Source organism: Meleagris gallopavo, chromosome 28 (genome assembly GCF_000146605.3).
Source record: "Meleagris gallopavo isolate NT-WF06-2002-E0010 breed Aviagen turkey brand Nicholas breeding stock chromosome 28, Turkey_5.1, whole genome shotgun sequence".
NCBI classification, from domain to species: domain Eukaryota; kingdom Metazoa; phylum Chordata; class Aves; order Galliformes; family Phasianidae; genus Meleagris; species Meleagris gallopavo.
The window spans coordinates 965,955-976,700 of record NC_015038.2 but is presented as its reverse complement, the minus strand read 5'-3'; the positions used below and the strand labels follow the sequence as shown (position 1 = coordinate 976,700).

At 42.6% G+C, this 10,746-nt stretch overlaps 1 protein-coding gene across 1 annotated transcript; it reads right to left on the bottom strand.

Annotated features, from left to right (window-relative positions):
- Positions 1-516: 516 nt before the first annotated feature.
- On the bottom strand, positions 517-10,740 carry LOC100546830 (mitogen-activated protein kinase 14). Its single transcript, XM_010724093.3, has 7 exons — positions 10,612-10,740; positions 5,259-5,388; positions 2,367-2,425; positions 1,895-2,006; positions 1,345-1,374; positions 830-877; positions 517-663 (listed from the first exon to the last, which is right to left on the bottom strand). The coding sequence occupies exons 1-7, from the start codon at positions 10,725-10,727 to the stop codon at positions 532-534; spliced, it is 627 nt and encodes a 208-aa protein (XP_010722395.1). The 5' UTR covers positions 10,728-10,740; the 3' UTR covers positions 517-531.
- Between the last annotated feature and the right edge of the window lie 6 nt (positions 10,741-10,746).

The window sequence follows — 10,746 nt, the reverse complement described above, 5'->3', positions numbered from 1 at the left end:
TTTTTTCTCCTTTCTCCTTTCTGTGCTTGATCTGAAAGCATTCTAGGGAAGAAAGGTGCATTGCTGGGAAGCCATCCAAACAGGAGGAGGACATAATTAGAAAGAAATGGATAAGAAGAAAGGAAGAAATACTTCTGTGCATTTTTAGCATTTCTTTATCCCATAATCACAGGCATTTTTTAAATGCATTTCCAGCAGCTTCCTAGAAAGGCACCTTCTTTCTCACCTAGATACATTCTACTCGCTTACTTTAAAAGTTGTTGTGCTAGGGAAAGGGATGAGCAGTGACAAGATTTTGCTGACTGCAGTTTCAAAGGTTCAAGTTTAAGGAAGTGTTGCAAATGCTGCCATAATGATTCATACCTTAGAGATGAGATTGCGGTTTTAATATTAATTCTATGTCTTACTTCTTTTAATCACCCTCACTGAAGTGTAATTAGTGTAACTGTCAATTTACACAATCAAGTGCAACAGAACATGAACCTTCCCTGCACCTCCCCACAAGGAACTCAGGAACCCAGAAGCCTTTTATTAGTAAAATGCATTACCTGTCTGGTTGTAATGCATCCAGTTCAACATGATCTCAGGAGCCCTGTACCACCGGGTAGCCACATACCCAGTCATCTCATCATCTGTGTGTCGAGCCAAGCCAAAATCCAGGATCTACAGAATTAAAAAACAACAAAAAAAGACATCCACCAATTACTGCAGTGGTACCATGTCTGGCTGTTTACTCTTACTAGCTTCCAAGTCTTGGACTGAGTGGAGGACAGACAGGGCATTCACTCATTCACATGGTCAAACTAGTCATATCTCATGATTGTATTACCTTCAGCTCACAGTCTTCATTTACAGCTAAGTTACTAGGTTTTAAATCCTAAAAAAAAAAAATTAAACAGTATCAGCATTAATGGCGGTATATAAGTTGTTGCAAAAGTCTAAAGGTAGAAAAATCAACTCTCTACGTGGCTTTCAACATCAATTCTCCATATTCAGAAAAATAATTTTATCCCAGAACCAGCTCTATTTTGTGCTGTCTGCAGAGGTGTCAAAGACAAGCAAAAATGCATGTTTAGATATCTGCAGCACTCAGGGTAGTGGTATAATATTTAACAAACAGAGAGCCTATTTCAGAAAGTCTTTCAGAAAGAAAGACACAAGCCAACAAGAGGTAGGAAAAGAAATTAAGGATGAGGAGAACCATTACTAACCTCCACTGTTCTATTGAAATAATTCTCAGAAAATTTCTTCTTGATCCAATAGAGGCTACCTTGTAAGATTCTGCATTACAATTTTAAAAGACATTTGTTCAGTATAGGAAGTAATCTTAGAGTAAATACTTACTCTGTGTATTATGTCAGCTGAATGGATGTACTGTAAGGCAAAACATCAAAGATTACAAATGACAGCTCAAATAGCCTTCTCATTTCCTCACTAAACAACACTGTCCTACCCCACCCAACACAAAAAAAAAGCTACAGCTTGTTTGCAGGAGGAACCAAGTACAGCATCTGTAGAGCTTGCAAGTACATCAGTGTTTCGCTTTCAGTCTCTCTTTAGGAATATCCAGGAGCACTACTGCCAGGAGTGGAACAATGTAAGAAAACCAGACTGAAGACACAGATGTGGAAGATTAAAGGACAGCACACGTCATAACTTTCCAGACTTTGTCCACAGGAACATACATAGATATCTTCTGAAACCATGTATAGCTTTATTGATACAAAGCCCCAAAGAGGTACGAAAGGCCAAAACAATAACAGGCTATCCTACAATAGCAACATTAAGGAAGCCCCTCTGTGCGTTCATACGAAATTCTGGATATGACATTCATCAACAATTTCTACTTCCCACTGAGGAGCTATCACCATTCAAACAGGACAGAAGCAGATACCTTCAGCCCCCGAAGAATCTGATATATAAGGAACTGCACGTGGTCATCTGTGAGTTTCTGGCATTTCACAATGTTGTTTAGATCTGCTCCCATGAGGTGTGTCACCAAGTACCTGTCAACAAAAGGAAACACAGCTATGAAGCAATCCCTTCAACATGATTAGGATAAGAACTCCTTACAAAGCTCCAGTAGCATGGCAGCCTCCTCAGCATTTTACTGAATAAAATACAGTTCATAGCTCATTAAATAATGTAGCAGATCAGTGCACTGATTCCTGTAGCACTGGCCAACAAAATACATGTGAACAAGCTGGAAGAGTCCATTAGCATAGGGTGCCCCAGTAACGTGTTGAATTTCAGCTGATTCAAAATAATGGCAGACAAATTAAGGCGGCAAAATTCCTACAATAACCTGGGAGAGGGGAGGAAGATACACAAGGTGTTTTAATGCAACTTTCAGAGAAGTTACCTACACATCATTGAATTCTTCTAGCGATTTGGCAGGGGTGAACACATCCAGCAAGCCGATCACCTGGAAAGGCAAAGTGAAAAAGCCATGAAATACATCAATCATATACATGATACAGTTAATGAGGTCCTTCGTGGAACAGAAACTACTCCTTCCAATAGACGTTTCATTTCCAACTACATGAATCATTTGGATGCAAGCAAATTAGTATTCATACAGGGTCAGAAACAAGCGTTCAAATGTTGAGTAAAAAAAATTACAGCCAAATATAACAGCTGTCTTTCAAACCAACCATCCACTTAAAACATCAAGCAGGAGCCACAGCAAGCCAAGTCAACAAAAGGCAAGTGTCAGCACTGGTTAAAAATACCTTCTTTAAAACCCAGCTAAAGTTTGGTGAGGAAATAAAGGGATGAGCAAACACCAGGCAGAAATCAGTTTGCTTCCTGCTATGTTCTTAGTTATGCTGTTGACTACACGTTAGATCAGAAGCAGGTTTTTTTTTCACTTGCACTGAGTAATAGCTAGAGGAAGAAACCCACCAAGGATCTCTAATGCAAGCAGCAAATAATAAATGTCTACACTGGAAAATAAGTAGAAGTGAAACAAATCAGAAGAACAGCACACTGCAGTACAGACCCAAATTTCACCAAGAGCTGACAGCTTCACACTGCCATTTATATCTGCTGCCCTAAGAGTCTCCACTCCACCCCTCATTTTCACAGCTAAACTGTTCCAGCAGTGGAGAGCAAAAGGCAACAAATTGTTACTTCATGGAAATGCACGATTATACCTTATTACCCTGTAAATAACCTAGAAGGTAGTTACATTTCATTTTGAAAACAATCCATCTGGTCCATAAATTGTTCAAATTTTCACGCATTTCAGTAACCTCAGCAATGGTTCCAGTGTGCACATTAAACCAGGAGTTGGATGCCAAGGTTCCCTTTCAGCACAATTTTATCCCATCATTTGCAATTGTCAAGGATGACAAAAATCAACCTCTTACCATTAACATCCATGCTGCAAAATAACTCTCACACTTTCTTTGTTCCGTGGACTCCTCCATACCAATGTTTACAGAAAATATGCAACATTATCCTCCCAGCTTAGCAGGAAAAAGCCAAAAACTGACTTTGTTACCAAGATTTCCATTTCCTCCCTTACCATTTTCATCTTGCTACAGTGTAAAGCACACTACTGAGCTATCCATATCTTTCTCACTGAGAAGTTTCACAAACAAATCCATTTACTCTGTAGCACATCACTGACACAGTTCTAAGGAAGCTGGTCACCCACGGACTGGGAATCAACTCCTGAGTTTCTGCACACCCCTTGAATTTTAGATTGTTAATTTCTTCATGTGACACCAAACCGAAGTTCACTGTCACATCTGTTTAGTAATCTGCCTTAGGCAAGCTAACGAGGCCTCCTGGAGCTTGAAAGTATAACACAGCCATGCCTGACTGCTCCACAGGCCGATTTATTTGCTCAAGATCAACACAATCAGCCCATAAACAGGAGAGAAAACCAGCCCTGCTCGAGATCCTGAAAATGCTGTACCTACCAGATTTACTGAAGTGTTCCGAGTCATGTAAAGCAGTGTATTTTACTTCCAAAGCAAGATCTGAATAGTCAGCTCACTTCAACTAAGCAGCCTGCCTGAACTGGCTCTGAGCATCTCTGCATCTGCAGGATTTTCAAACCGCAACCCAGAGAAACTTCCCACGGACACAGCGGTACGATGAACCGATAATAAACACTTCTATGTACAAAACATTCAAACGTCATCATCTCTTACTCTCAAAGCTAATATGCACTTTGCAACACTAATCAAAAATATTACTGAACACCAGACACAGAACTGCTGTAGCACCAGGCTAGCCCCCACCGTGTAATCATAGAATCATAGAAATCTGACCTAATTAGCTTGGACAAAACGGATTGATGTGCTGATGTAGAGACACATCTAAACACATTCTCCAAACAATTCTAGAGGAAAACTTTGAATATATTCCAGGTATGAAAAAGGTACAGAAAAAAAACTTTGGGAGATGGATACTAAGCAAGATCGATCGCTACCTCTGTTATTAAGATAACAGCATCACATAGAGGCACTGAGGAAGTGCTGCTGAGTGCAGTGTGTGTGTGTGCACCAAAAGGTCCAATTACATCAGCCACACTGACAACGCAAACAAGATTCAAGGGATACCATCTGCTCGCTGTGCCAGTAAGAAGCCACAGCACACAGCCAGCACAGCCACAAAAGAAGTTCTCATCCAACCATCCAGGGAGAACCCTCCATCAAAATTGGACTTGCTTGTTGCGTTAAAACACTAGGCTTGCTCAGTCCTCTTCCAAAACAGTATATCCCTTCTGCTACATTGGAGTTCACTTGTACAAAAATTAAGAGCCTTCCTTTCCTCTTGACACTGACAGCTCTACAGAAGGCAAGAGAATTTTTGTTCAATTGCAGGCAATATTTGCTCTGAACAGCATACGATAGTAATATGCTAGTGTCTTAATGCCACAAACACAGAGAATTGCTCAACTGGTTTCTATAGCAAATGGAAGTTAAACAAAAAAAATGGTTAGACAGCATATAGCATAGCTAAGCATAACCATTCATGGTCTGCTTTGTTGTTGAAATGGATGGCTTGCAAGAACAGACGTCTGATATCCTCCCCTCCCCTTTTTTTCCCGTTTATCTACAGGAATCTAGTGAGCAAGTGCTCCAACTCTTTCTGACACGATGACATGCAAGAAAAAAAACCTTCAACCATGATTCACTGGACGACTGCAAGCTGTGTATTTACTATCTGAAAAACCTGCGCCATCAGCCTCGAATGCAATCATGCTGGATAGCTCAATTCTGATACCATCTCCTTCAACTTACGTTTTCGTGCTTCATATGCTTCAGTAGCCGTAGTTCTCGGTAGGTCCTTTTGGCATGGATGATAGACTGAAATGGCCGGGACAGCTTCTTTACAGCCACTCGCAACCCAGTTTTTGTGTCAAAGGCAGAACTACAACAAAGAGTAATCAAACTGTCAAAATGAATCACTTATAAATACCCTCAAATCCATTTAGCAACTCCAGATAGCAACTGTGCAGGGACTGAGTCACACGGCTGATTCAGTTTCTCCCTCTCTCCACCACCAATAACATCCAGGCATCCAGGTCTGCAATTTCACACACATTGATACAAATGTTGGGTCTTACTGAAAGTGTTTCTAAGATGAATTTTGTTCACCTACTAAAGGGAAAATAGTATCTTTAGAAAGTAATTTCGCAGGAAAAAAGGGAAAGAAATGTTTATGACTCTTCTGCCTATAACATAGTTATGATTTTAAACGTTAACAAGGCAACGAAACTCTGGAGAGAGGAAGAATACTTGTAAATACTATCCATATTCTTAAACCTATTCTCATAAAGCACACTTCATCACAAAATTATTTGCTGTGCTCAAGATACCATCTTTTAAGGTTTTAAGTCCATACAGAAATCTCATGCCTGCTGCTAGGAGAAATCACGGATGATGCTCGTTCGTCTCAATCAAACCTCACAGGTATATTGCACCTCAGCACTTGCTACAAAAAAAATGTACATGCATAAGTGAAACTTCAGTGTACATTACTAAAATTTGCAGAAACATTAAAATAATATTCCTTATAATGCATAAAAACTAAAAATCACTAATTGTGTGATAACTTGTTGCATGTGCACATAACAGACACTTTGTACTGCAAGGTCATTCCTGGAAGCTCTTCCATAATCTCTTCACGACACAATTCAGAAGCAAAAGTCCAATACTTGTGAAACAACAAAAGCTTTAAGCACTGGAAGAAAGATGTGACCAGCCTGATATGCTGCACAGAACCTTCCAGAGCTCAGGGCTGCATATTTAGAGACCTAAGGAAAAGCAGGCATTTAGCTAGCAATCAGATCACTCTTTTTGTCTTGTCTTCAATGCTGTTATCTAAAACTAGCTCTGGCTTGTCAAAAAGGAAGAAGGAGCAGAAGCAGGATGTGAAATTGAGGTTATACTGATACAAGATTACAAACGTGGGGAAAGGGTGGAAGTGAGAAAGTTGGAGAAGGACAACATTTGTTGAGTCTCCTTCTGCAGTCCAACGCAGGGCAGCTCCCAGTGCATAACAAGAGAATGTGCAGCCTTTGATCAGCACGGAGGGACAAGGAAAGGTTACACTTACAAAGACAAAATGTGAAGCGATTCAGCTAACAGGTTCAAAACCAAACACAAAAGTAGTTCTAGAACAAACTCACAATTGCACAGACCAAAAAAAAAAAAAAAAGAAAAGCAAACTGAAAAGATATATTAATATGAATTCACTTGCAGAAAGATAACTTATCTCAAAGTTGCAGTTTCAAGGAACTTGTTGTATTATGATTACAAGAACTAAAGCTAGAAAATAACAGACTTGCTTCTACCAACAGCAATCCTTCTCTGAGGTCCTGCAAGGGAATGGGAAAACCTCCACGTGTGACAGAAAAGGGCATCTCCTTCTGTGTAAGGGATATCTGTACACACAGCACAAGGAACTTTCTGGAAGAGGTATGAAAACATAGCTAGAAGGAAGATCACAGGAGCACCAAATTGCCACAGCTGAATTACTGGAGCTACTCCACACTGTCCACAAGAATGCCCATTAGTACTCACCTCACCCAGCCTGCATGTATGGAAAATGCAATTAAGTGTTCATCTTCTAATCTTGCTTTCAAATGATCTACATTAAGTTTTCACACATCACTATAAAATGGATATTTCAGATACAGCAGCTCAGGAATACAGAATACATTTTTAAAATAAAGTTCCACGTACACCGCTTTGCAATATGCAGTCACACCTAATTCAGACTAACTGGAGGACAATACTTGAGGTGTTTTCTGGGACTTGCACAAAAGTAAGGTTAGCCATCTTCATTCAGTACAGACTGTTGTGATTAGTTGTGAATCTCAACCAGCTGCCAAGTATCTCAGGTGTTTAGGATTCTCCTTCCATAAACCTTGCAATAAAAAACTCCCTGTAGGAAACATAGGCTCACCCTTATTTCATTCCTTAGCACACCAGGTTTCCAGCAGCCTTCCCTTCCTGAGCTTTGCTTCCTGCTTTTCTGAGCACGCCTGCTGCTGCTGGCCAACCTTCCTTCCTCTCCCTTGTTCTGACACCTGCGTGGCTGCTCCGTCCCACTCACAGAGCTGCAACTCCTTCTGTACCCCCGCACGCCTGGTTGCAGAAGCTGGTACCTCTCCTGTGTACAGAGGCACTGCACATCTTGATAAGGGATTACTAAGCCTAGGGACACACACTGCACAAAAAACATAGAGAGGAACTGCTGCTAAATAGGTGATATTTAGGGTTATTTCATTTCCTCCAGAGTGATGGTTTAATATGTCTTAAACCCACTGCGTTCTTCTGCTAGTTTATAAACAGGGGGATCATCTCAGTACCTTCGTCACTCCCAGTACATTCAGTCCGTGTTGGTACAACTATGGAGGCGAGGAGCAGACCTCTCAGTTGTGTAACAGCTCTGTAGCCTGACCGCCTGCAAACAGGAGAAGCTGAAGGACCCTTATGCAAGATTCTGAGCAAGAGTAAGACTTAGCAGTTTACAGACTGCAAAGCAATTAAAGCAAATACACTGTTGTTCAGAAATAGCTGTTGGGAAAAAAATAAAAAATCAATAAAATAAGCTGCTAGGAGCACACCAAATTTGCCTTCACATTTTATAAGCCAATGGCAACAAGCTTCAGAGCACCTCTGTGCTTACAAGGGGCTGAACTAATGCTGCCTGCAGACACCAACAGCAGCCACCCCCCTGCTGAACCACCGCTCACCGCCCACCCATCCCAGGCGGCCCAGCAGCTCCCACTGCAAGATGCTGCATCGACCTCTCCCTTACACGAAGTACGCAAGACTGATATTTCAGTAACCCACACATGTTTCAGTGCAGACCTTGTTTCTGATTTTGACAGAATCCTTGTAATGCAGAAGACTTACATGAATATACAAAACTCTGGCAAGAACGAACTGAAATATCACTTCACACAACAGATGTCACCACAATTGTTAATGTGGCTTAGTGATGAACGATCTGAGGGTACATATTGACGTTTCTCAAAGTTTTGGCACCAAAGTCCTACTGTAATCTCCACATATTTTCAGTTTTTAAATATGGACCCTGAAAAACACCTGAGCTGGCTGTTTGAATATCCTTCTCCCAGCGCTCCAGAAGACATGAGAACACTCACTCTAACACTAAGGACGCATGCTTTGGCTGCCTGCACAGAACACCATTCTCCATCCACCGACTGCAAAAAACAAAGTCGGGATTTTCTATCATGGTGTTCCAAGTTAGTGAGACATTTAAAGGAGCCTGTAGCAGACACTGCACAGTCTAATTGATTCATTTGCAGGCTTAATTCTTTTATTAACTTTTCCTCCACTTTCTAGAAAGTCCTCCTTTTTAAATCTCTCATCCTGACAACTACATAAAGTGTCTCACTATTCTGATCTAACAGTGCTGCAGACAGATAGAGGAGTGCATTTAAGTGCTCTGTTTAAGGCTGGTTAAAGCCCCACAGTTTGCTGTCCCAAAATAGAAGGCACTCCAAACTCCAGTCTGAAACAAGCGCAGGTACATTTTCCCAAAGCAGGATAAGGAACAGGGAAGAAACTCTCTAGAGGAACAGAGTGGAACCAGCCATTCTAGGAACGTCCTCAACACTGTGCATCACCGTTTGGAGCTTGATATTACAAAGTTAATTATACATGCACAGGTAATTCTTTTCTCTATAACTTGTCTGTCTGAAACACATTTTTGGTAGAACACAAAGAAAATCATGAAAAAGACTGTGCTAAGATCCACGTGCAACACATCTGAAACTGCTTCAATCCAGGCCGAACGCGGTTGCACAATCTTTGAAAGTTCGGAGGCAGCACGACAGGAAATTCGTGATGCCAACTCTTCAGTAATTGGTTGTGAAAACAAACATTGGAAGCATTACGTACACAACAGACCATCGGGAGGGGGAGAACAGAAGAGGAAAGGGCTGCATGCACCACAGAGGGCCGGCCTGAATACAACAGACACGGAGCAAATCCACTTCCTATTGCACGAGGGAGTTACGTAACCGCGGCAGCTAAAGGAGCATTTATCAGCTGGGGCACTGAGCCCCTTCTTTCACTAGAAAGAAATCCTTCAATTATTAAAAAATAAATCAGAAGATATATTGGTTACCCTGGGCACTGTAATTGCTTAGGCTCTGTCTTTTATGACATACAAGCATTTACATACTTGGGACACTACAGTTTTAAGAAACGTGTATTATTCCAGCAGAGCTTCCTGAGAGCAGAACAGGAGAGAACTTTTTTAAAACTGCATCTCATGCAAAGCAACTCCTTTTTCTACTGATAGAGGTCAGCATGCATTGCTCCTTAAAATATAAATGACAGTCATGATATAAATTTGTATGTTACGTTCACGAAAAAAATAGGCACAGCTGCTCCAAGACAGCAGCAGACAGATGTAGTCATCACACACCCGTGTGAGAACTCCGATCGCACTGACAGAGCAAAAACCAGAACGGTCAGCAGCCTGTGCTGCTTTATTCACCTCTACTACGTGACTGCTTGAGTCAGAACGTCAACGCGATCCGGACACAGCCTCGTCTTTAAGATTAAACGATGCCAGCAGCCCAGCTGATCTGCATTTCACGATCCAATATATTTTGCGGAGAAATCACAAGCGAGGCACGCGTTGCTACGAGGCAAGCATTAAAAACCGAGCTCAACTCCGAGCCGAGCTCTCCTTACTCCTGCACGCCAACCTCAGACTTTGCTCCTGCAGGCAGCGCTCGCTGAGCAGCAAACGGAGCCGCGCTGCCGCCGCTAAAATGGTTCTTGCAGCGCCTGCCAGGGGACGCAGCAGCTCTCTGCAGCTCCCGGCTCACGATCCATCCTCGGGTCCAGAAAGAAACCGGGATAGCAGCAGAGCTGTACGGAGCTCGTGGCCTTGCCAGCCCGCATCCTCTCCACCCCCACCTCCCATCTGCGAGAAGGCACTGCGAAATATGCCGAAATGAGATCACGCTGGGGGCCGGGACGCGATTATCTTCCCCTGCAAAAATATCCCGGTGCCACCTGCCGTGCGCTGCAACGTCCGGCGCTGCGGGGAGCGGCGCGGAGCGGCGCCCAGGGCAGAACCCGGCCCGGAGCCGCCACTCACCAGACGGAGCCGTAGGCCCCGGACCCGACCGGGGAGAGGTTTTGGTAGCGCTCGGGCACCTCCCACACCGTCTTGTTGAGCTCCTGGCGGTAAAACTTGGGCCGCTCCTGAGACATCTCGGCTGCGGAGCCCACC

What these genes read in the sequence shown, in the direction of transcription:
- LOC100546830 (XM_010724093.3), bottom strand. Translation starts at nt 10,727, where the DNA reads ATGTCTCAGGAGCGGCCCAAGTTTTACCGCCAGGAGCTCAACAAGACG. An exon ending in CAGCTGACATAATACACAGA is followed by an intron (nt 878 to 1,344) that starts GTAAGTATTTAC and finishes TTTTTTTTTTAG; the next exon opens with GATTTAAAACCTAGTAACTT. An exon ending in ATGAAGACTGTGAGCTGAAG is followed by an intron (nt 664 to 829) that starts GTAATACAATCA and finishes TTAATTCTGTAG; the next exon opens with ATCCTGGATTTTGGCTTGGC.